General features: G+C 49.6%; 1 protein-coding gene across 21 annotated transcripts in view; it reads right to left on the reverse strand.

Annotated features, from left to right (window-relative positions):
- Positions 1–26087, reverse strand: part of CHST15 (carbohydrate sulfotransferase 15) — an 80061-nt gene that overhangs the window by 10336 nt on the left and 43638 nt on the right. For all 21 annotated transcript variants that reach the window (XM_004438888.3, XM_087432784.1, XM_087432786.1 and 18 more), the window contains 5 exons: positions 24880–25938; positions 23812–24151; positions 21843–21989; positions 18655–18811; positions 2524–2680 (listed from right to left, as the gene is read on the reverse strand). In XM_004438888.3, coding sequence (XP_004438945.2) covers positions 2524–2680; positions 18655–18811; positions 21843–21989; positions 23812–24151; positions 24880–25425 — 1347 coding nt within the window. In that variant the 5' untranslated portion in view covers positions 25426–25938. The remainder of the gene's footprint in view (positions 1–2523; positions 2681–18654; positions 18812–21842; positions 21990–23811; positions 24152–24879; positions 25939–26087) is intronic.

The following is a 26087-nucleotide window of genomic DNA, read 5'->3' on the forward strand; positions in this document are numbered from 1 at the left end:
CCTGCAGGCCCTCAATCACAGTCATAAACAATAATAATAATAAGCAACAGCTAAGAGGGAGGGCCATTATGGGCCAATACTCTACTTGGCACGCAAGCCGGAAAACACGCACGCGTATCTGGTTTTCCCTTTTATCCCACCATCCCTGATCCAATCCATCTGCACATCCTTTCCACTCTTCCTCCTGATTGTTTCTAGAAACCTCCACTGCTCTCCTACTCTGACTCAGACATCACCTCTGTTACAGCACCTTCCACCTGCCCGTCTCTGGGAGACAACCCCTTCCTCAGGCCCATCCCAACTTAGTCAAATGCCCTGTGCACCAGGCATCCTTCTAAAATGCACAGCTGCCCTAACTATCCTCTGCTTAAACCTTCCCATGGGGTCCCATCTCCCTCAGGATGAAGTCCAGGCTCCTGAGGCTCACAAGTTCCTGGTGATGGAACCCCATGCACCTCCCTCCCTCCATCCCCCCACCACCCACACAACCATGCGCACTGCGCCTGCCTGTGCCAGTTGCTCTCAGTGCTTACCTCCTGGCCTCTGCACATGCTGCTCTCTGCACCTGGACACAGCCCTACTTCCATGTCCCCGGCCGACTCATCCTTTAGGCCTCAGCACAGACACTACCTCTTCAAGTTAGCGCCCCTGACACCCTGTTCTCAGGCGGCCTCTGTGGGGGCCAGGGCTCCTGCCTCAGCCTCCCATCCCACTCTCCCTACTAGGGATGGGGCTGCACTGAGGTGCAAGACCCAGGCCTGTGCGGTTACCGCTGCAGCCCAGGAGACCGTGCCATGCACAGACACAATGCAGGAATGCCTGTGAAGGGTGCAGAATATGCTGCCCCAAAATATGCCACGTTGGCATAAGGATTGTTTTGAGTTAAAGGAGACTGAGAAAAATGGATTCGAGAAAAGCTCTCTGTCCTCCCTCTATTTGCCTAAAAGCAGGACATAAATTTGCAAGGGCATCTCCCCTCCCCTCGCTACCAGGAAGACAGAAGTTAATCACTGGAGACAACTCTAGACCCTTGTCGGCCTGGAGACAGCACCAGCGGATCTGACATGAGAAACCTTGCTGAAACCAGCCCTTCTCTTCCGTTAGTTCCCCGTATGTTTGCCTTCCCACAATCTGCCGCCCTAGAAACTCAAAGTCCTCTTGCTTTGTCTTGTCACTTCTCCACAAATTTACTGTTCGCGTGTTAAGATGCTACATAAGCCCAGAGTGCTAACCACCCCTCTGAGTTACTCACCCCTGAGCGCTCCCCGAGTGTCTGTGTAACGCACCTGTTAATAAACTTTGTTTTTCTCTTGTAATCTGTCTTTTGTCAGTCTAATTTACAGGGCCCCGGCCAATGAACCTAAGATGGGTGGAGGAAAAGAATTAACTTTTCCTCCCCTACACACGAAGGACAGCCTGATAAAGCAGTATTATCACCCCGTTTTATGATGCGGCAATTGGGTCTCAGAGAAGCTTAGACAACTGTCCTGAGTCACACAGCTAGTTAATGACCAAGCTGAGAACTGAACCCACACACAGCCTGGCTCCGAAGGCCACTCCTGCCACTTCACACCAGCAGCTGGCCTCTGTGGTTCTCTGCACCCTGGCTGCGTCTCGCCCACCAAACTACAAACTCGGGCAGGCCAGCCAAGAATCCCACCCGCTGCCTCTAGGCATCCTGCTGGAGCCAGAGCCAGAGCCCTGCCTTCCAGAGACTGCGGCCTTGAGAACAAGAGGGGCGAAACCTCTTGACCTTGAACCCCACCAGCCCTGGGGCATTCCAAGCCTCTACCTCAAGCAGATCTGTCTGCCTTACCACGAGACATGCTCAGCAGAGCAAGGCCTGGGAACCACACTGGGGGCAGGTGGCAGCCTCAGCTTGCCGCACCAAACCTGCTGAAAAGGCGCTGAGGGCGACCCAGGGCGCTGCCTGGTAGAAACACACCCCTCGGCTAAACAGTGCTGAATTCAACACCGACAGCTTCTTCTGCATAAAAAAAGGCAAGAAATGTACAGCTATATTCCCGAAGGCAAACAAGAGGAGAGAAGGCTCGATGGAAAATATTTTTCCCTTGAGACCCTGTCGAAGAAGCACTGCGAGTCACCAGTGCGTAATTTTTAAAACCAAGAAAGCAATCCACCATTGCAGAGACCACTCTTAAGACAATTTGCGAGTTGGGTGTCCTCGTGTCTGCCCATCCTAATTGCCGAGTGCGTTCTCAGAGCCTCACGAAATGGTAATCTTCCTAAATTCGCCCTCAGTCTCTGCAGAGGGAGGAGAGAGACTGGAACGGGAGATCAGCAGGGAAGAAAGCAGGGTGCCAGCTGAAAGGCCCATCAGCCTTTACAGTTTTTACATCCATGAATATTTGTTTTTGCATTAGCCACCACTCAAAGGCACAGGGAGAGGCATTTGCACATCAAAACGTTTGTTTATATGCTAAGATCCCAATCCACAATGCCACTTGCATAATAACCGCAAAGTAGCCCATTCAATGAGGGGCGGGTGCCCAGGATACGCACAGGCATGGCATTATTGAGGGTGTTGTTGTAGACACAGGCGCGCAAGGAATAATCGAGCATGCAATTTTCAAACAGCTGCAGAGCTTCTGTCACTTTTTCATGGAAGTCATCTGCAGATTTATTCGAACTTGCAAAGTAGAGATAGTCTGAGTACAACCTGTGAATAAAATAAATGGATATTTTTACCACCTGTGAATGTGAAATCATGCCATTTGGGTGACAATGGAAATCAACATGCAATTATATTATCCAGTCTTGTTCATTAAAACACTGCCATTTCTCTTCATTACCTCGCAGATGAGCCACTTCCCTCCTTCCCTTCACGCCCCGCACCCTTCACAGGGCCACCCAGGCTCTCCTGGACTCAGAGGTGTCTACACCAGCCCCAGACAAACCACTGGTAGTTATTTCGTGGCTCTTTCTAGCCACCCCAAGCCACAGCTGTTTTCACAGTTAACCGTGAACTTCAAAACAACACCAGATTACAAAAATTGTACAAGAGCAAAGAGAGGCCATGAACATTTTATGCTCCTTCCAGTTCCTCTCTCCTCTATTGGAGGCAACAATAACAAGAACATCTGTCGCTCCTGCAATGTTACAATTCCACACAAAATTCCTGGCCCTTTCCACAGATGTTCCACGTTAAAATTATATATATATGAAATATATCTTTCTAGATTGGTAGGGACTGTCAATGCAAATAATCCATCATCAATCTATAAATCACAATTGGGCTGAGTTTATTATGAGCCAGGTTTGAGGACTATAGTCTGGGGACTTCCTTCCCCAAGGAGGGAAGGGCGCCAAAGAAGTGGGGTGTATATACACCCCACAACGGTTATATACTGTCTTGGAACAAAGAGCTTACATCACATATGATAGGAATGTCCCTTTTACAATTGTCTTGAGATGATTAGCTGGCACAGTAGCTCAGTGGTCAGCAGGTAAGTGGTCACAAGGTGAGCACAGCAGGTTGGTAATTAATCCTTAGTTCCCAGGAAGAGATGCTTATCCTTAAGGAAATGCTGATATGGGGGGAAGCTACATCCCTATCTTTGAGGGCATCATTTTCACCTTTGGGACATAGTAAATGTTTAAAGCAGATGTACAATGCATGCTCAACAGGCCACGTCAGGCCCTTTTGGAAAAACAAGGTCAGGCCAAATTAGTTTTAAACCAAATGGCTTCCTCATGTACCCCAATATATACTATTGCTTTTTCTTTACTTAATCAGGACCTGTTTTTTTTTTTTTGTGAGGAAGACCAGCCCTGAGCTAACATCTATTGCCAATCCTCCTCCTTTTTTTCCCTTTTTCTTCCCAAAGCTCTACTAGATAGTTGTATGTCATAGTTGCACATCCTTCTAGTTGCTGTGTGGGGGACGCCACCTCAGCATGGCTGGACAAGCAGTGTGTTGGTGAGTGCCTGGGATCTGAACCCGGGCTGCCAGTAGCGGAGCACACACATTTAACTGCTAAGCCATGGGGCCGGCCCCAATCAGGACCTATTTTTTAACATAGTGTGAAAACATGCCACACACACATGCAGACAGCTGTAGACCTACGTTTGTCGATACACACCGATCTGTTCATATGGACCCCACCACATGCGTGTAGCAACGTTTTCATATGGGAACTGACAGTGTCTCTCCTTGACCAAACTTGACTCAGGCTCCTTCAGAACCCAACTAGGCCTCAACTTTTGGACTTCAAAGTCTGTCTGTGCATTGCCCAATTTTAGCCAGAATCCCCCACTCCCATGTCTGACCACCCAGCCTGCCTTCAGCAAGAATCCTGTGATGTCGGCTTAGCCAGAATCTCCCCTCACCCTTGGCATTTCCTCGTAGCAATTTTCCATCCACTGACACCCCCCAATCTCTCTCCCCTACTGCAAGACCTCCTCACAGTGGGACCTATACCTCTTGTGACAGTCCTGAATAAAGTCTGCCTTCCCGTTCTTCAACAAGTGTCAGAATAATTTTTTCTTTCCATTTTTTTTTTTACAAACCTGCAAATAATTTATTGGACTTTCAACATTACAGATAGTTTTTTTTAACCATGGGATATTTCTTTTCTTATATCAGATAAACAAAAAGTAAAACAAAACACATTACAACAACGTACTAAGCACATCTTTTATTTAACGTCTCTGCCCCTGATTTCTCCAATGGTCCTAACTTACAGCACAACTCCCCACAGATGACCCTTGTAATCAGTTTCTTACATATCCTTCCAGAAATTTTCTGTGCATCCCCAAGCACATATCTGCATATTCTATATTTTTTAAAACACAGATGTACCAGACTATATCAGATGGGATCAGATAATATATCTATTATCATGGCACTTCTATAGTGATTTAATTTTGGGGAATTTTGAACATCCATAAAAGTATAAGATAGTATACTGTGGCCTAACATAAACATTATTCCATCGTCACCCACAATGTTTTTCTTTAACAGAACTTCTGAGTTGCGAGTTTCCTGCATCTTTTTTTCCTCTTACAGAGAGGATAAGTCTGCACCTTTTTTTTTTGGTTTCAAAGATCTACCCATTGTTTCTGTCTTGTGCCTTTTCAACGCACGCCCCCAGGGACCCCTACTGCTGTGCCCAACACACTCCACTCACACACAACCGCCACCTGCCAAGGGGAAACAGGGCTGCTGCGGACTGGACCCCGGCGCCCTGGCGTCACATTTCTCCTCTCAGCTTCATACTTTCTGTTCCCCTAGCTTCTCTAACTTGGCTTCACTCATTCTGGTGAAGACAATTCAGCCAATCTTATGAAGTACCCGTCTGTCTAGGGACTTACATCTGACCTGCCAATTGCTTCCAGCGGTTCTGCCCATCCCCAGGCACTCCTGCAGAAATCGCAGAGCCCTTGTCACACTGGTCAGCTGCAAATGCTCCTTCTCCAGCCCCTCACCTCTAATTATGGTCGTAGTAGGACACAAAGATTTACACAAATAACACGAGCATGGCTTCCTAGGGACCAGATCTTCTCCTCCTCTGGCACTTGGCACAGTGTCTTCAACATGGCTCTCTGGAATTCACCTACCGCCAGTGTCCACAGAGGACACCTCTGAGAAGACCTGAGACGTTTGGGATCTGCTCACAGATGGCCCAGAATCCAAACACACACTGGGATGGTAGTGTTTTGTACATCTCGGCCTGGTCAGCCAAACTCCCCAAAAGGACTTGCTCCGAAACTAGTCATTAAAGATGCTCTGTGACTGGGGAGTCGATTCTCCCTCAGGTCCAGGCTCACCTGAGTACAGGACCTGGGACGACACTACATCCACCTACTACTGATGTCCCCCAACACCAGCCGTGCTATTTTCTTGGAAAGTAGAACATCCATCAAAACCGAAACCCAGCACCTGTCATCACAGGGTCAGTCAGTTAGTACAACCTAAAAAGCTGATTGATAAATGCCCAAATTAGATCTGCAAGGACCTCAACGTGCAGTTGAGCCGTGTGTGTCAAGGGGACCACGTGGCAATGGGTCTGACGGGGTGCCCCTCTGGCTCACACATTTCCTACCAGTCCTGTCTGTACTATGGCTCTGCCCAAGAAGCCATGTCCACGAGAAGTCACCGATGCCTCTGAAACCGTCATCAAAACCGGTATTTAACAGGAAGTCCAAGTCCAGAGTTCTTACCAAGGACTCCCACAGAACTATCCAAATTCTTTGGTGGAACTGGAATTCCATCACATAAATCACTGCCTATAAACCCAACCATCGGCTCAAGCTTTCCATACCGAGAGCTCATTTTGTGGTAATAACATCTCTTGTAGACATTTGGCTCATAAACAAACAAGAGCCCCTAAACCTGCCTCAGTTTTAAATACAAACTTCGTGAAGTTTGTGCTGATTCCACACAATTCTTTAGAGATCAAGAAGTAATCCTGGGGAAAAACTGGGACGTGTCCAGTGGCCCAGCCAGCCCAGCCCCGCTCAGGTGAGAATATTGATTTTCATCTGTTTGTGGTGCAATGAAATCAACTGAGGACCCCACCTTCTGACTCAGGTCACAACCTTTTAGAGCCAGGCCAGGCCCACTTCCTCAGCAGGGTGAGGGGAAGTGTCCTCAGCCCCTCAGTCCCCCCCAGGGACCCTGGACCTGCCACAGAATGGGCAGTGGGCTTCGGGCTTCCCTCGAGTCCACATGCATGCTGGGAGAGGGGTCTGTGACAACAAGTCCTTCACACCCTGCTCTGTCGGCAAACACCTGAGCAGAGACTTCATGCATCATAAGAATGGTCACCCCCTCCCAGGTGGATGCTGTACCTTCCCCGAAAGATATGTCCTGACCTCCGCCTGGTGCCCGTGAATCAGGTCTCATCTGGAAATAGGGTCTTTGCAGATGCAATTATGTTGAAGATCTTCAGATGAGATCATCCTGGATTTGGGGTGAATCCAATGACTGCTGTCCTCATAAGAAGAGGAGGGGACACGGGAGAAGGCCACGTGCAGACAGAGGCAGAGACTGGAGGGATGTCTACAGACCAAGGGACACCAAGGGTCGCAGGAGCCACCGGGAGCCAGGAGAGACGCACGGAACAGATTCTCCCTCAGAGCCATCGGAAGGAACTGACCTTGCTGACACCTTGATTTTGGACTTCTGGCCGCCTGAACTGTGAGAGAATAAATTTCTGTTGTTTGTAGGCATCAAGTATGTGGTAATTTGTTACTACAGCCCTAGGAACCTACCACAGATTCTAAACCCCAATTCCCAGGAAGACTGAGGAGTTATTTCTCCCCGGCCTGAGACTCTGGAAGAGTGACCTGAGCGTGCAGGAGGATGACGGCCATGTGGACAGCTCGCCCAGGGGGAAACAAGAAGGAAGCAAACAGGACTCCTGCTGCCGGGGGAACTGTTCGGGTCCCCAGAAGAATTAGGCTAGTGCTTCACAAGAACGTCTTCATACCCGACGCTATGCTTCCCCCACAACTACTCTCCAGGGAAAAGAATCAGCGAAGGACCTTGGATGACTGGAGCCACGTGGATGAGTTAAACCATTCAGAAAAGGTTGAGAAGGAAAGCAAATGTATGAAGAATAAGTATTCAAACGGATCTCAAAAAGCTGGAGCAGGCACACTCGGGTAACCAGCTGAAGAGCACAGAGAGACACCTAAACGTCCACATCTTAGCCTTTAAAGTCAACCGTACGGGGCCAGCCCGGTGGCACAAGCGGTTAAGTGAGCACACTCCGCTGCGGCGGCCCGGGGTTCGCCGGTTCCGATCCCGGGCACGCACCGACGCACTGCTTCTCGAGGCACGCTGTGGCAGCGTCCCATATAAAGCAGAGGAAGATGGGCACGGATGTTAGTCCAGGGCCAGTCTTCCTCAGCAAAAAGAGGAGGATTGGCATCAGATGTTAGCTAACAGCTGATCTTCCTCACAAAAAAAATAAATACATAAAAAAATAAAATCAACTGTACAAGGAAGACATAGGGGGGAGACACCAACATGGAAAATACATAGAGGTTCAGTTGACATAAGCCCATAGTGAATCATCACAGAACTGCAGGGACAATGATGCAACCTCAGGATGCATTAATAGAGGTATGGCATTGAGAATGTGGGAGGATGTTGCTCTGCTCCAACCTGGCAGGTCAAGGCCCAAAAGTATGCTTGCCTTTGGTATTGGGAGCTAAACGATGAGTGAGAAGGAGCTGTTCCATCTGAAGAAGCAAGACTCAGCTGGAAGGACACCGGCTTCAATGGCTAAAAGGCTGTCCAGAACCAGGAGAAGACCTGTCCCATACTCCTGAAGGACTGATCAGTGGGGAGAAGGTTCAGAAAGAAAGACTGGTTTGAAACAAGGGGAAATGTCTCTGGCTGGGGCAGTCCAGCATGCTGTGAGTGGCACCAGCAACAGGAGCGGCCAAGGCTGGAAGGGATGAGGACTCCCAGGCTAGGTGAGGGCCAGCTGACCCTGACACCCAGCCATCCCGGAGTTTTGAAGCGGCCAGGCCCCCTCCTGCAGAACCACCTCATGTCATTATTGTAAACCATCCCGAACAGATGGGTGTTACATTTGGCCAGGACTGTTTCCAACAGCATTTCCAAATATAAGTCCAAATACATTTTGGGCCTTCTGTGCTGTGCTTCTTTTAGAAGCTGCTGGGGCGGCCCTGTGACAGTGGGCCTGCCTCACGGAAGGGCTCCTTGGCTCCTCTCCTGTGAGGTGCAGGGGTACCAAGACCCCAGCACTGCTGGGAGTGGGAGCGGGATGGATGTGTGCGTTGCGGGGGCTCCCTCAACCTGGTGCCTCTGGGACCACGCCTCTCCCCACGGGGACAGAGGAGTGGCCATCAGTGAGCTTCAAGGCCCCACCATGTAAATCCGGACGGCTAACCCAGGGCCACCGCTGACTTCATTCAGTGACATTGATGAGGCACGCTCTGAGCCTACGTGAGCAGAGGTGGGTGCACTGATCACCATGGAAACAGGGGTGACCATGACCCCGTGGGCCCCTCCTTCAGGCCAGGCTCGAGTGAGTGCGGTAGGCGCCCAGCTCCTGGAATCCTCTTGGGGTCCCTCCCTGACAAGACCACTCATGGTCACAGAGGGCTGCCTCTCCCCAGGCCCTGTGCTAGGGACTGTGTGAATATCCTCCTTCCGTGCTCACAGCCAACCTACGAGATACACGCTGATTGTCGTCACTCTGCCTTACAGAGCTTCTCAAGGTCTTGAGGCCCAGGAGGCTTCAGGGCTGGGGCCCAAACACACTCAGGTCAGCCTGACCCCAAAGCCCACTGACCCAGCAGGACATGGCCCCTGACCTCAGAGTTTAGGGATGGAGGCAAACCAACGTCTGACTAGAACAGAGTGTGAGCCATCTGAGTTGACGGTTTTTGGGTTTTGTTTGTTTTGAAGTTTTTATTGTTTTAGGTGTAGAGTGATTTGGAAGCAAAAGTCAATTCCATCACAGAACTACTTAATAAGTCACAGGAGACTGAAAAGCAATTAAGACGTGTAATAGCACAGTAAACAAACATTCAGGATAAACAGGAGGAACTTCATTGTCACAATCAGGAAACGCAAACGTGTCCATGGAGCATGGCGTTGGGCATCTAGAAAACTACAGCCACACCAACAAGTGTCCAGGTATTTGTCGTAATGCCAGTACTCGCTGCGTGATCCTCTGTTGCTTGGATACGCTAATATTCATTGGTTCTTGTGATAGCTCATTCGATTTTAAGAGTTTTAGTTCTTAAATGAGGATTTGCTTGTTTACTGGCCGTCCTTCTACATGGAGCGTCTACAAACTCTAGCTCAAACGTCACTAGTTCGGTGAGACCACTCCCTGTAACTATTTTCTCCTCCTTTGTGATGTTTTTGTTCACCCTGTTTTTAAATTGAGATGTAATCCATATACCATAAAATGCACTCTTTTAAAGCGAACAATTCAGTAGGTTTTAGTATGCACAAAGCTGAGCAACCACCACCACTATCTAATTCCAGGACACTTCATCAACGCAAAAGTGACTGTTGGTTTTGACCCGTCAGTTCCCAGAGGGGCGCACGTCAGAAGTCACTAAGAGCCCCGAGCCCAAAAGGCACACGAGAGCACAAGCTTCAGGGTCAGGTTCAACCCAGTCAACGCAGTCTGGGAAGCCGTGAGCTGTGCCATCTCTCCCAGTTACTGCTGCATGCGTCGGACATCTCAGAGAGCCGCGCTCTGAGAAGAGAGCCAGGGCAGATGCAAGAGCGAGGGGATGGCTGGGAGCAGCTGACCACACTCCCGGGCTGCTCACCCAGGCAGCGCGGCCCCGATTTCCCTGTGGTCCTAGAGCACCCGCCAGCTGGCTTCTCAATGACACACATGTGAACAGTCACATTTCCTCAATCAGGAGACCCCAGGAGGTGGGCACATTCACGTCTTCCAAGTCACCCCCTCCCACGACAGCACAAGGTTCTGCAGCCATCTGCAGGGTCATAATATGTGTGAATACAGATACGGAAGCCAGAGAGCCCCTCGTTACTCTCCATCTGCCGGCACCCAGATTCGAATTGCTGATCAACAACTTCCCATCCTCTGATTACGGTGCCATTGATAACGATTATACACATATTTCCTACAAAGAAACAAAGCCCATTTAACACAGCTGGGAAGGAGGCCCTTTGTCTGCCTGAATCACGAAATGAATATTTCATCACGGAGAGCAACGAAGTAGGCCAGGCCAGGCCACCTCGTGTGGAAGAAGCGTCTAAAGTCACCTTAGGCTGTACACCTGGGTGACACTGATGAGGCTCATCTTCTGCCAGATGGGAACATCCAGGTTTGGGCCTAAAAATGTCCACTGGATGCAAAGCTTCCGTTTGCTGGGGCCATTGGGGTGGGGTCTTCTCTTCCCCTTGAGCACGGGCGGGGTTCTGGGTCCACCTTTGTTTCTTCCAGAACATCCGATCATGGATCTTGGTAAATGTTCATGGAACGAAGGTAGAACCCTCAGAGGCAATGCCAAAGATCCCTCTTATCTACGAGCCCAGTACGGTCTACAAAGCACTTTCTCACGATTCCCCAGTGATCCGGCTAGCAGATGTCCCTACAGGTGAGATAAGGAAGGCGCACAGAGGATCAGTAGGCTACCCTGGTTAAGGCAGCAGCAAAGCCAGGCCTAGGTCCCAGTGTGCGGGACCTCCCTGCAGAGCGATGGCCACTGCCCACCACAGCTGGCCGCAAGGTGACATGTGCTGCCCCCTCCTTTCAACTCACCGACCTCACTCACCAGCCTAGCACCCTTGTTGGGAGAGGCTCCTGAACTCCACCTGGCGGCCCCCAGTCCACTCTGAGTGTCCTCCCGATCTGGGCCCGGCGACCCACAGGCCCCCTTACGATGTCTGCAGACTGAGAAACAACGGGCTCTTCTCCCCAGAGAGCCTTGCCACACAGAACCGCCCTTTGCAAACAATCCATGTGGGAATACGCAGGACTGCCAATGGCTTTGTAAACATGTCCCAAAAAAATAAACTGTGAAACACTTGGGAATTTTCAGCATGACGGTTTCCTCCCACCAATAACAAGATGTGTCCCTCACCAGGTGGTTACTACCGAACGGCCTTCACAGAACCCCTCACAAGGCCCGAGCTGTCCCGGCCTGGGCACGGCCAGCTCTCCTCCTGCTGGAAGGTCTGAGGCCAAACCCTTGCCCTTGGGTGGCTCACAGTTCAGCCCCATGAAAGGGACTCCATGCCACCTTTAGGGCCCATAAAAAGGTGTGTCAATGACACCTAGACAGGCAGCTTCTGAGCAGTAAAATGCCTGAATTCACCAGGAAATTAATAGGCAGCTTTGAGACATTCCACTACAGTCTTCCTCAGGGCTACTGCTTGTAATTCTTAATCCTCCAGAGTCTTCAAGAGAGAAAAGGAAGAGTGGGAACTGGAGGGATGGAGGGTGGATGCGAAATCGACTTGTGGCTGTTGTCATGGCCTTTATACTCCAACGGCCTTTCTCCCCACTCCATCTCTTGCCCAGAGGGGAGTTCTCCTAACTTCCCTTTGAGATAGTTTATATTAATAATTAATGCATCCGTGCTGAGGAACAGCCTGCTTCTAATGCTCATGCAAATCTCTCACAGAGAAAACACTGCACGACACTGGAGTGCCAGCTCTCCTCCTCTACCCGAGAACATGCCTATGGCACCAAATCGGTGCTGCGAGTGGCCTTGAGAGGTCGGCCTGTTTGGAGAAGGTGCCAGGGCAGGCTGAGTAGCAAGACACGCTCGTCTCAGGTAGGAGGTCTGCAGCAATCCAAAAGCATCAGGCCGCCTCAGCTCCCTGCTCTGGGCGGGGTCGGCATCTTTCTCTTGCTGATGTGGAGATAAGTGATGAGCTGAGTTCAGACCTAGAGGACCCCACAAAGACTGGGGTCGCTAATACTTACAGCTTGCAAAAGTGGGGAGTCATCCTGCTGATGGCTCACAGACTAGTCTCTCCCGGAAACTCCCTTCGGCTGAAAAGACCTCCCCACCCAAGTTAAGCCTCCCCAGGAGAGACCACAGCCAATGGCTGGGGGGTGGGAGACGCCTCACTGAAGGGCTGTCCCAGCTCCAGAGCCCCCTGTGGAGTCAGCTGAGACCTCTGTTGTGACTGCATCACAGCCCAAGCCCTCCCTCTGCTGCCCTGCCCATGCCCCTCACAGGGCTGTCCCAGGGCACTCCCTATAAATCCTGCCCACAACCCACCGTCTCAGAGTCTGCATCTCGATAACTGACCTATGACGAGGTGGAAGCTTGGCTCCTCAGTCAGACTGACATGGGATCGAATCCCAGTCTGGCCACTTACAAACCAGGTGACTGCGGAAGGTGACGTAACCCCACCAAGCCCACACGCCTCACCTATGAACCCATCTCCACACCGTCTCACCTGCTCACAAAGCTCAAAGGAAGCAAGGCCTGGAAAGGGCTTAGCACAGAGCCAGGCTGAGTATGTGCTTGGTTAATGCTAGGTCACTTAACTGAGGGCTGTCCCCACCCCCTCGACTCCAGGAGGGCAGATGGGAAGGATTTTACTCTCCAATGTCTGTACCGCATCTGGCACATCAATGGTGCTCAATAAATATTTAGTGAGTGAGCAAATGAGTGCTCAGTTTGGTTACCATTATTATTTGCTACTACTGCAACCTAATAATAATGGCTAACAATTACATAACATTTTCCATCTGTCCAGCACCGTTGAAGTACGTTACATATTTAGTCATTTAATTCTCACAACCCCAAGGTAGGACTATTTTCCTCCATTTCACTGATGAGGACATGAGGCAGAGAAGTTAAGTAACTTGCCCAAGGTCACACAGCAAGTGACTGGCAGAGCTGGGGTTCAAATGCATACCGTCTGGTCCCCCAAGGCTGTGTCTCTATCACCACCTTCCTGGTTCACTGCTCACCACCCATACAGCCCACCACCCACTCTACAGATGGAGTGAAATCCAGGAAACCGGACTCCTGTCCAAAGGGTTGGCCCCGCTGATAACTCTCTGTTGGAATGACCAACTGCATACATATAGACACATTTCATTAAGAGCTTCGTTCCTGCCATTCCTGGTTTATTGTCATAAATAGATCAATTATTTAACCAGTCCACTGGGTTGTTAAATCAGTTTATACAAGCAGATGAAGAAAATTCCTCAGGTTCCCAGGCTCAAGGTGTTTGGGTCAAAATCAAATTCTCACTCTTAACTGAGCTGAGTTCTCCTTCCCTTTTGACTCATCATCATAAACGTGAAAACCAATCACTCCTGTGGTGGTAGTTTCTGCACATTGCATTAAGTCTACGTGCAGAATTAAAACCAAAATTCAGAGAGGATAAAATCCTTAACAGATGGTGCATGACCCCTCTCCAAATGGCCCCTGATGGAGGGGTCAGCACCTTCCAGCCATTTTTCACATTCATGGGGGACATAACTGCCTCTGAATTAAGAGCCAAACTCCATCAACCATCTCACAAATGAGGAGGCAGGAGGCTAATGTGAGACACATTGAAAAGAACAGTCTTTTCCACTTAAAAATCTAATTAAATGAAGAAAAATTCTGCTTGCAATTGGTGGATTCTTTTTAATTAACTGGGGCAATTCAGCCTAGGAATGCTTCACTTGAGTTTTAAATTGTCATTATCTCTTACGTAGAGAAACTGGCAACAAGAATTCTTGGCTGGCCCTTTTGGCCGCAAGAACCCTCCCATCCACTTTCCGCTGTTCCTCTCTTCTCCAGAAAAATAAATGGACATCTTCACATCTTTCTAGTGATGGATTTGGTTTTGCTTACAACTCCAGCATTTTCAAATCTCTACTTTTGATCAATTACAGAAATAAAGGCTAAATATGAATCTAAAACTAGAAACAAAAGTTTCTCCCTGCTCCTCTCCAAGCCAATTTGCAGAAGGAAAAGAATGCTTCAGTGGAATCCCATTGGCAGCAAGCAACCCAGGGACTCTCCCACTTGCAGAAGTGCAAGGTCACGGAATGACTAAAGTGGGCTAATGGCCCAGGATCCAGTTGTGCTCTGAGTGTTTGTTTCTTCAACAGTGACCTAAACACCCAATATTTATCATTCTTTCTGCTGGGATGGGGAACGAGCCAGCCACTTCAGATAGGCCATGAGTCACGGGTTTCAAAAAAGAAGAAATTCCTATTGTTACATATTTTTATAAATGTTTAAAAAGTGATGAAACAGCTGCTGCTGTCAGTAACCCACACAGAAAATACGCACAGAAACACACTCCACTGTGCGTGTGGAGGCTCTGCCAGCAGACACGGTACCACACAGGCAGTTACTCCTCTTCTGACTATAAGGCCCCGGTTTCCCAGAGCACTAGCAACTGGAACAGAGAGCAGGTATGGTAGGTAACTTCTAAGATGGTCCCCATGATCCCCGCTCCTTGGTATTCACGCCTTCTAATCTCCTCCCCTTGAGTGTGGCCTAGCCTTGTGACTTGCTTCTAACCGATAAAATATGGCAAAGGTGACGGGCTGTCACTTTCATGATCAGATTACAAAAGATCGAGACTTCCGACTCAGTAGCAGACTCTCTCCTTTGCTGGTTTTGATGAAACAAGCAGCCATGTTGGTGAGGCCCAGCGGTCAGGTACTGAGGACGGCCTCTAGCCAATGGCCCGCAGCAAACAGAGGCCCTCCTTCCAACAGCCCTTGAGGAACTGAATTCTGCCAATGACCACCTGAGCTTGGACACAGATCCTTCCCCAGTCAAGCTTTCAGATGAGGCCCCGCCCTGGTGACACCTTGACTGCAGCCTTGGAAGAGACCCTGAAGCAGAGGACCCAGTACAGCTGTGCCAGGTTCTGACGCACAGAAACTGTGAGATAGTTAGTGTGCTTTTCTAAGCTGCTAAGTTTCTGGGTGATTTGTTATGCAGCTGTGGACGACTAATGCAGTAGGCAACCCCACCACTGGGTTAGCTTCCTGATGCAGGCTGGGCCATGGCAACCTGCCCCTCTCCTCCTCGGCACCATTATATTCTTCATGACAGAGTCAATGCTTCGCTCCTCTGATGAAGTCCCAACTCCCAGAGGGCAGGCACCGGGTCCCCTTCATTGTCCACTGATGTGTGTATGCTCAGCACCCAGCACAGTGCCTGACATGTGGTCAGGGCTCAATAAACATTTCAATTCATGAACCATTTTTGTTAAGTTGAGGACCAGGAAGGCAAGAAACCTTCACTTTCAGCTCCTAGTATAAATAGAGTATTTGTTCTTAAACGAAAAGAAAACATGATGACTCCTCGGGCTGGCCATCTTGTGGCCTGGGGGTCTTCTTAAGGAAGGCGCACTTCGGGCTGAGTCTGAGAGGTGAGTTGGGCAGGTCCTTCTTCTGGCTCAGCTGTCTGAACCTGGACAGCACGACGATCCTCCCTGTTCAAAGGCTCCCCTTTCTGGAGCTCACGTCCTCAGAGGTGAAATCAGAACTGCAGGGAGAAGGGGTCACAGCCAGGGAAGCTGGCTCTGCTCTCCAACAAGAGAACACACAGTCTTTACCTTTGTGCTCTCCGTTCTCCCTGCTCAGAATGCTTCTGCCCCTTGACTACCTTCCCTCTTTGTTTACTTGGCCAACTTTTACTCATCCTTCAAAACCCAGCCCAGCCTCAGCTCCTCCAGAACAGCCTTTCTGGACGCCCCCACTAGGAGCCCTCTCCCTCTTCTGTGCCACATCTCACCCTCCCTCTCCGCTGTTGCTGAATCTGCAGACCAGAACAACCACAGCCATGCCTGTCGCCCGGACCAACCATGAGCTCCTGCTCCCCCACGGCCTAGAACAAGGCTGGCACACAGGGAGCCAGATACAGACTGTCCCCGGCTCTCTGTGCCCAGGGTGACAAAAGGCAGCAGTTTTGACACTCTTGGCCCTCTGAAGTTGAGGTGCATGTGACTTTCCTCAGAATGAGGAACTAGGGCGATGCGACAGGAAGACAGACAGTGAGCAGAAAGCACACCCCTGAGAGAGTTCCGACTCTGTGAACTGCAGCTGGGGGAAGCCAGGGGAGGGAGGCAGAGCAGCTGTGAAAACACCTGAGTGGGCGGCAAGGGGTCATTTAGTCACCAGGCCTTTCCTTTCAAGGCTAGCGGTTATGTAATCATGTCTACACAAGAGAACCACTGATTTGTGTCAACTGTTCTCGAACGCAGGGGACCAGCCCACTCCATGAGCAGGAGGGCCAAGTTCCTGCCTCCGAAGGGTAGGAAGGAGCAGGTAGGACATGGCGAGCTGCTCCGAGGTCAGGGGCTTCCCAGCACCTGAGTGGACAGACCCCTGAGCACGGAGGATGTACAAAGGGCAGAATAAAACGATCTGAGGCATATAGACATGCCAGATGGTGCTGCCAGGGGTGGAGAGGCAGCGAGGAGCATCCAGTCCTCCTCCAACCAGGTCACAGTTAGAGCAGCAGGGGCCATTCTGAGAACCTCCAAGAGGGACGTGGAGACACATTCTGGGCAGGACTATAAGGCATGTCCTTCTGGGGGCACAATGCAAAGTGTAAGAAGCAAGATGTACTCACACGGCTGTGTACGCGCGCGTGCGCGCGCACTACACTTATCTGCATAGATAACCAGTCTGGAAGAAAATACACCAAAATATAAATAATAGTTATCTGGGTGGAAATTATAGGTATTCTTTAAAAAGTTTTCTAATGTATTTTCCAAAATTTCCACAATAACCATGTCTTATTGTTATCACTGGCAAGGGGGCCAGGAATGCACGCCAGCCCAGGAAGAAATCGGGGTGTATGAGGGTCCTAGGGCTGCTGTAACGAATCACCACAAACTGGGGGCATATGACAACCGGAATTTACTCTCTCGCAGTTCTGAGAGCTAGACACCTGAATCCAGGTGTCATCAGGGTCGGTTCCCACTGGGGGTCCTGAGGGAGGACCTGTCCCCTGCCTCTCCCAGCCGCTGGCGGTCGCTGGCCATCCCAGGCGTTGTTGCCTGGTTTTTGGCAGCATCACTCCAGCCTCTGCCTCCATCAGCACATGGTGTTCTCCCTGTGTCTGCGTGTCTCTGTGTCCAAACTTCCTCTTCTCATAAGGACACCAGCCATTGGATTAGGGCCCACCCTACTCCAATATGACCTCATCTTAACCTGAGTCCATCTGCAAAGACCCTATTTCCAAACAAGGTCACATTCACATGTAGGGCGGGGGTATTAGAACTTCAACATATCTTTTTGGGGGTCTTAATTCAACCCATAACAAGAGGCAGTTAGCCCAGAGGAAAATAAGACACAGAAGGCCGTGGCTGCTGCCTTCAATATCTAGTAGGCTCTCCCATTTCAGAAGGGATAGACTTGGTCTGCGGAGCTCCATGGGGAAGAAACAGGTGCAAAGCGTGGACGGTCCCAAAGGACAGACTTGGTCTCAAAACAGGAAGAATGCTCTCAAAGAGCTGTCCTGAGCTGGACTGGCCAACCTGAGTGGGAAACTCCCACCCAAGGGTCCTGGACCAGACTGGAGGCCTCGTATCTCTGATGTGGTGGTACTGGTCAGGGGGGCCCACTGGACTAAATGACTTTAAGATCCTGGCAGCTCTGAGATTCTGTCACCCACACAGACACCATCAATGGTGTAAGCATCGCCCAGCGCTGGCCCAGCCACCCCCACACTGTTCAATATCACGCTAGCTCTGCCCCATCCATGCTGGGCAACACCCCTGCTCTTTACGACAAAGCGGCTGTGTCCGTCATTTTTCTTCCTTTTGGTCTCTCAGGGAAAGCTGGAGCCTGCACATTTAGAATTCACAATATAAAAGCATCAATCAAGTCAGGAGACAAAGAATTCTAGGAGTTAAACCCCGCGGAGAAACTCAACACCCCTAATTCCAGGGGGGTCTCTTGTGCCCTGACAGACCCCAAAGAGCAGTCCCATGTCCCCAGGTCAAACTGGTCAGAGGCTGAAGGCCCACAGGGTCAGAATGGCAAAGAAAACAATCCACAATTTGTTTAGACACAGTGAAGATTGCCCCAACGATAACATTTACATAAGAAATAGCAGTAACATTGCAAGTTAAGCTTGTTTATTTAAAAGGCAAAATCTTGCTTGTGATGCGAAGACTGTTCTTCAAAACCGCCTTTTCTCCCCCTGCCCAAAACAAAAGTCTAAACCACTCACCTTTCCACAGGGTCCCTGAGCATGACAATCAGTTTTGCGTCTGGCTGGAAGGCGTGGATGAAGTCCTGGGTCAGAAACGGTGGCTCGCCATCAGTGCTATTGTCATAGAAGAACGCCCAGGCGTTGTTATCCCACATGGTGGAGGCACTGGCCTCCCCTGGAAACGGAAAACACTGTAAATGAGCAGAGCTGAGTTAGGGCTCACGCAGAGCGGCCTGTGGTAGGGGCCACACTTGGCTCTGATGCCTTCCCCTTACAGAGCTGTCAGTGAGCGAGCTGATCCACCACACTGGCAGACGGGACTCCAGGAAGAGGAGTCTGGCAACCACCCTCTGCTGCACTGACACCCCATACAAAAGGACCTCCATCTGGAAATCAAGGCAGTCCATACAACACTGAGCATCCCTCTTCCTCCCGGCGCCCCTCTCCAGGACGTGCAAAAAAAGCTCTCTCAGCATCTGGCCTCCCAATTTCATAATATTTAACTTTGCTCATGACACATAGCTCTGTGGCATTTTAAGGGCCCACTGAGAACGTACTAGATAGTCTCCTCCAAAAAGCATCAGGGATAAAGGAATAGCTTGAGGAAGGTGATCCTCATTAAGAACCTAGATGCAGTCTGCACCAGTCTTTCCTTGAAATCACAAGGGTTAGTCCGAACGACAGGAAGGTTTTGCGGGAAGGCTCACAGGACCTCAGCCTCAGGTTCTGTGTCCTGGACTCCCACCCACCCCACTGCCCTGCACACATCTGGTGTCCACTCAGTACTGATGGGGACCAGGACGTTGGTTCTAGCCCCTGTTTCATCACAGTCTGCATGAACGAAGGATGAAAATGTTACACATACATCTAGGACAGGGGTAAGGCCAAGACACAGACACTTCAACATTTCTTTCTCAGATAACTGAACTAATTCTCTTTCTTTTTTTTTTAAGACAGTCTTCAGAGATTTAGACAAAAAGGCAAATCAATCAATTATACAATCGATTTCTCGACATTTTACACGGGAGTATATAATACATCTCAAAGTCACTTATTCGGGGAAAATATGAGCCGAAAGACCAAGTCTCTTTGATCAGTGATGGGCGCAGCACACTAATGCAGTGAGGTGGCAGGGCCCTACTTACTCTGTTGAATGCACAATCATGCCCAGGTGAGCATTTCTGTGCCGGACTTTCTTTCTTTCTTTTTTTTATTAAGAGATAATACCATAGAATACAGAAAAGACAAGTCAATCAGAAATCCTTTAAAAATTCTATACACAATGAATAAGGGAATGTTAGGACAAGGGAAGTATCTAAAACCAAACTGGCACAAATTCTGTCAAATCTCATAAATGAACTCATTCTAAAAAACAGAAGCACTTGTCCATCTACCCATCAATCCATCCATCCTTCCTTCAATCATCCTTCATCCATCATCCATCCATCCAGAAAGCATTCATTTGGCGTCTAACATGTGCATGGCATTGTGCTTGGCCTTAGGGATAGATGAAGGAAACAAGACGGACCATCCACTCCCCTCTCAGACCTTACAATCTAGGGGAAGACCAACAGTTCAATAAACAGTCAGAGCCCCACGTGAGCACTTTGACTGGCAGAGCAGGGGGCCAAGAAAGCAGAGGCAGGGACCTGTCAGCATGTCTAGAGCCCCAGCCCCAGAGAACCCAGCCACTGGAGTCCCGAGTGACTCCAGCCGTTAGCCCAGACCACTGAGGAAAGGCCCTCTTGGACCCGTTGGCTGAGATGAAGAGAGACCCTTATCCTTCTACCATGGATCTGACTGGAGGAAGGTAAAGCAGAGCAAAAGCACATTTCAGGGCTGAGAGGAGCCGGGAACGGAGCTGGTTCCACAAGCTCATTTTACAGATGTGCAGACTGAGTTCAGGATCACCAAGACTGCCTTGTCGCTTGGCACAGAGCCAGGTGGGCAGGACTAGATGCCAGTTCTCCACCTGCCTCTCTGCTTCCACAAAACTCACCAAACTCCGCTCTAGGTAAATGTCAGAGCAGTAAATGTATTCTTTGTTTTTCCTTTTTAAATCTAAAAGTAAGTAAAATCAGGAAACCAAACTAAGGCTTTCCTTTTCTATTCATTATCTTAGGCTCCATTTCCTGGCCCTAAGATGCATGTTTTTAGCTCTTTCATAAGAACATGAGATATTCCCAGCGGCACACGGTGTGGGAGTCACAGTCAAATATTAATTAGACTCGTGATTTGAGGTGTTTGGGCCCAAGGCTGCAAGAAAATAGCTAGTAGCCAATTCACACTGGAAGGGGGATATGATCTCATCTGGCTCCCAGGACTTGATTTCTTTGAGGTAAAAAAAAAAAAGAAGAAATAAATCAGGGGTTAGGCATGTAAGCCTGTCCCCTTGAACATGAGGGACATGTTCTTTCAAATGGTTGATTACAACTCCTCTTAGTCACTAATAGATTCATTGAATTTGGAGAATCAAAATCTAATAGATTTAGGAAAATAAAAAAATAGATCGCTGCCTCGGGTAACTAATTTAAGTAAAATATGTGATTAGGCTTCTCTCTTTCAGAAGGTGTATGTGGATCAACGCCTTCTCCTAAACTGAATCCAATACAAAGAGCAAATAGATATGCTTTTTATAAAACATTCTTGTGAATTAAAAAGAAGTGATTACTAATCAAACCACTTCATTTTGAATATCTAAAGGCATTAGGTTGACAAGGGTTAGGCTTTTTCAACAGCAATTAGTCACCAACGATGTGTCAGGGTACCTATTTCAGGAGAAGCCGCCTCCATCTTCACAGGGTCCCAGTGGCCCAGGATTACAAAAGCCCCATGTGTTACATCGATGACTAGCCGGTTAATTGCATTTATGATCCCCATCCAAACTTAGATTGGTATATCACGAAAAGAAGTCAAGCAGGCGAACTTAATTTAAATAAAAACAAAGAAATGGCAACTTTTTAAAAAAGCCACTTCAGCTGTGCTGGAGTCTCCATGGAACTAGAAAGTCTACTAAACATTTCTGCTTTACAGAAATTGTACAAGCAATACGAACGTTTTACGTAGGGGTAAGAGTGACGGCCAGGGGGACGTGCTTGCTCAACAGCTGAGGGCAGGCATCACAGAACTGTTCCACAGCTAGAGCAAAGCGGGGTGTGGCCCAGGGCAGGAGCGGGGCCCTCTCGGGAGCTACACAGAAGCCGTACCAATAACGATTCTATTCATCTTGCTCTGCTCCTTTGCAGAGCCAGCCTGCAGGCCTTGATGAATCTGGTGTGCGGCCAGGTCAAACAGGTCCAGATAATCTTCCACAGGGTAGCGGTCCCTCAGCCCATCTCTCAGGCGGACGATTCCTATGAGAACCAAGAAGCAGGCGTTACTGAGGACAAAGCTGCCACTGCTGGGGTGGTGGCCTCCTGGGGAGTGACCAGAGAGGGATGGAGAGGCCCAGGGGCCCACCGGCAGCAGCCACGGCTCCCCTCAGTCAGCTGCAGAAGGGGGCAACAGTGGGAGGGGCGTCTGTGAACCGGCTGCCCCTTTTAGCCCATGTGCACTTCAAGGCGTGGAAGACACCACCATTCAGCTGCACAATGGCAGCTTCGAGGACAGCACACCCGTTCAAGAACTATAAATGTGTCTGCTTGGAGGGCCGGAGAGTTTAGGGCTGGCTAACATGTGTACCAGGTGAGACCCTGAAGTGGCAGCACTGGCATCCGGGATGCACACACTATAGTACAGAAAAGACAGGTTTTATCTGAGGTTCTATCTCCCGGCCTATTTGATCAAGCAGCTGGTTTGTATGCCCAAACAACAAGGGAAATTAATGTTGCACAGATGCTTGGGTTGAACTCACTAGTTGTTCTAGCGTTAGCCACATGCAGTCTAAATTTGCCCCTTACCTTAAAAGTGGGTACATTTCCCCTGCAAATGTACCAACAACACTCTCCCAAACCACAGCTACCAAGGTTAAAGTGGAAAGTGGACCGAGAACATCAATGGGCCAAACAGCAAGAGGTTCAAGGTGACACGGACACCAGATTCCAGAGGCATGCCCTGTGTTGTCCTTCTCCCTGCTGGTGGGAACCTGGTTTTCATCAGGGAAAATGGTGTGCCATGTAGGAAGAGCACCCAACAAATGACAGAAACGTGAAACTCTGGCTCCCACAGCCGCCACTGCCAAACCACAGAGACCCATTACACTTCTATCGTTCACTCCAGGAGGCACATCAGAAGGATTAGGTCAAACGTTTGTCAGGAAACACATTAAGTGTTGGTCTAAACTTAGGTTCTACAAAGGAAAACTTGTAAGAATCCCTTCTAAGCAACCTGCGTCCTTTACTCGGAAAACGCCCTCGAGGCCCGCCTGGCCTGTGGCATTAGTCACCCCCGAGCTCCAGTGACCAAACGTCTCCTGGCAGAAGAGGAAAGGTTAAGGAGAGGAAACAGTGACCCAAGGGCCACAGGGTGGCTGGGGCTGGGCGTGGGAGGGACGGGCAGCGTCCACGGTCAAGCCCGTGGGAAAAAGGTGCTGCCAGCAGGGTCACCAGAACTCTCTCTGTGTGTTTCCATTTTGACCCCATGAAGCAGACGGAGCAGGTCAGAGAAAACAAGGCCGAGAGCAGCTCAGTGACGTGCTCAGGGCCCTTGGCTGAGCGAGCAGGAAGGTGGGACCACACCCCGAGCAGCAGCCTTTCTTTCTACCGTCTCCTTCTGGTGTGGGGGCTCCAGCCAGGGGGCACAGAGCTGGGGGTAAACAGCCCCAGACAAACATGCACCCGGCACCCAGCACTCACGGCTGGCACACAGACCAAAGCTCTCTGGGACAAGATGAGCTGCCGATTCTGCACCTTTCCCCTTGCCTTGCACACAGCTGGCACTCAATAAATGTTTACTGGGTGATTGGAGCTGGGTTCCAGCCCCCGTCAGATGTTTGCCTGCGGGACCTCAGACAAGTTAACTGTCTAATCTCTGTGTCCCCGAGTGTTTTCCCATCTCCTCTGCGCTGCCTCCCTCATGGAGCCCCGCACAGCGCCGGGCTCACATCGGGCTCTCTCCACTCCCACCCGACCCTGAGGAAAGGAAGGGTGAATGAATGAGAGAGGGCTCTGGGCCACAGTAAAGGGCACCACACACGCACGCTGAGGCCCTCCCCTTGCAACCAGACCCGTCACTCACCAAACCGCTTCCGAGTCCACCAGTGCGGCTCCTTGATGGCCGAGAACTTCACCTCGGGGTGCAGCCGGAGGCGGTCGTAGAGGTCGGTGGTGCCGCACTTGGGCTGCCCGATGATGTAGAAGTGGGGCAGGCAGCGGAGGCGGAAGTGCTTCCCGTTGGCGTGGGACAGGTGGCCCCAGAAGGCCTTGCGCAGGGCGTCAAAGGTGGAGCGGAAGCGCTTGGAGTAGAGCACGTAGGAGTTGGTCAGGTAGGGGTCGGTGGTGTTCCTCCCCGTGAACTCCTCGTACCAACAGGGGCTCTTACTACTTGGGAGAAATTTACTGGGGATTACCGAAAACATCTGCAACGAAAAGGAAAAAAGGGAGAGACACACCGAGGGGGCAAAAATTAGCAAAAACACATTCTAACCACAATATGATCCTGCTGTAATACTTATTGTGATGCTCAAATCTAAAGTATTATTTGACAACGATTAAATACTCTAATAAAGCCAAACTTGGTAAATAGACAATGATCATGTTTTCCTTATGCCAAAATAAAAATAAAATTTGGAGAGAATGAAGATGAAAGTTTAATCAAAATCGATTCTACCATGACTTATCCTTCACACACACACACACGTGCACGTGCGCGCGCACAGACACACACACGGCAGTCTAAGTTAAACAGTTGGAATCTTTTTACTGGTTGTATATTTAAATGGCCATTAGAGACAAAAATACTAATTAGAAAAGGACAGAAACAGGATGATGGTGATTGACAAAAGCAACTTTAACAGCCACGACCACATTTCAGGCACGAAGTCCAGGGATGGAATTAGGAGAAGGGTGGTCCTCCGACATTTCAGCTGTGCCATTCAGCCCTGTGAATTCCCATCTTGATGTAAACAGCGTCAACAGACAGCACTCCTCCAGTGTGCCCTGATCCAAAAGGCTGTCAAATTATCCTTGTTACACTTGAGAAATTTTTCTGTCATTTTCTTCCTGTGTTCCCAAAGATGGTGACAGGAAAGGAAGGCAGCATCCATTTCTAAAATCAATCAACAGAGGCTAGCACAAGGCTACTCACATGCGGCTCCTGCTTCTTGAGATCTTCTACGTCTGGGAGCTGTCTGGTCGTGAACTCTATCCTGGCTGTGATGCTGTTGATAATTAATTTAATGCTGGGATAGTCCTTCACGTATGAAATATTATTTACAGAGGGTTGGTGATGATGCTCTTTCATGTCACTCGGGTTTTCACCGTCCATCAAGCTGGGATTGCTGGGGAAGGCTCCGTAGTGGAAAGGCGATGAGATCAGAAGCTCTTGGTGGGCCCCAGAAAGGATGTAAGACGCCATCACCAAGGTCATTATTATCAATCCAAAAATGAGACTACATCGTTTCCCCTTCTTGAAGCGCAAAAACCCACCCCAGCTCTCGTTCCCGTCAGCCCTCACTTCGAGAACAGCAAGCAAGTTCATCTGCTTACCGTCCACGCGAAACACAATTTTGTTTTCTCCTTTGCATGCAGGGCACTCTTGGCAACTGTGATGCGGGCCTCCTCGGCAGCCGACCCGCTGTTTGTGCGAGTCGTCGGGTGACAACTGTATGCAGCAATTAATGCAGTGCCTCATGGTAATGCCCTTGGACTGCTGGCCCAACGAGCCATGGGCGAGCCCCCGAGGAGTCCGGATGCATGCAAGTCACGCTGGAAACTTTAAGGACGTCTTGTGATTATATAAGGCGGTTGGAAGGCACAAGCAACAGAAATAAATATAAAAACGAGCGGGTGCCAAAGCACTAGAGAATGAGGAAGCACAGTCTTTGGTTCTACCCTGAACGACAGCAAACGGAAGTGATCTCCAATTGTCATGTTCTCTAAGAGCCACTGCAACAGTGGAAAAAGCCAAGAGTTCAGGGGTGCCTGTCCTTCAGGTTTTTCCCATGGCACAAAATGAAGAGGAAGAATTCTTGCTGGAGAACGTGGAAACACCCAAGAGATTAGAAGACATCATGGTCTTCTCAGTGAGGGATGGACCAGCATGCCATCCATGGAGATGCCCGGGAAGGTTTCTTCTTTTACATCCCGGGTTCCCTTGAAATGTTTCCTCTTCATGGGGAGCAAAATCTTTAAAATGTCAGATTACCTAAACAACAAGGAAAAAAGTTTTATTACATTATGTGATAACATAACCCAGGGGTCATCTTCCAAGGAGAGATGTTAACATCTCTTTTCTACTTCTAAGTTTCAGCCGAGCCTGCTGGGTCACAAGCAGGTCATAGAGGGTCCTATAGG

The sequence above is a fragment of the Ceratotherium simum genome, chromosome 6 (genome assembly GCF_057802395.1).
Source record: "Ceratotherium simum simum isolate JZ-2026a chromosome 6, ASM5780239v1, whole genome shotgun sequence".
Classification (NCBI taxonomy): Eukaryota; Metazoa; Chordata; class Mammalia; order Perissodactyla; family Rhinocerotidae; genus Ceratotherium; species Ceratotherium simum.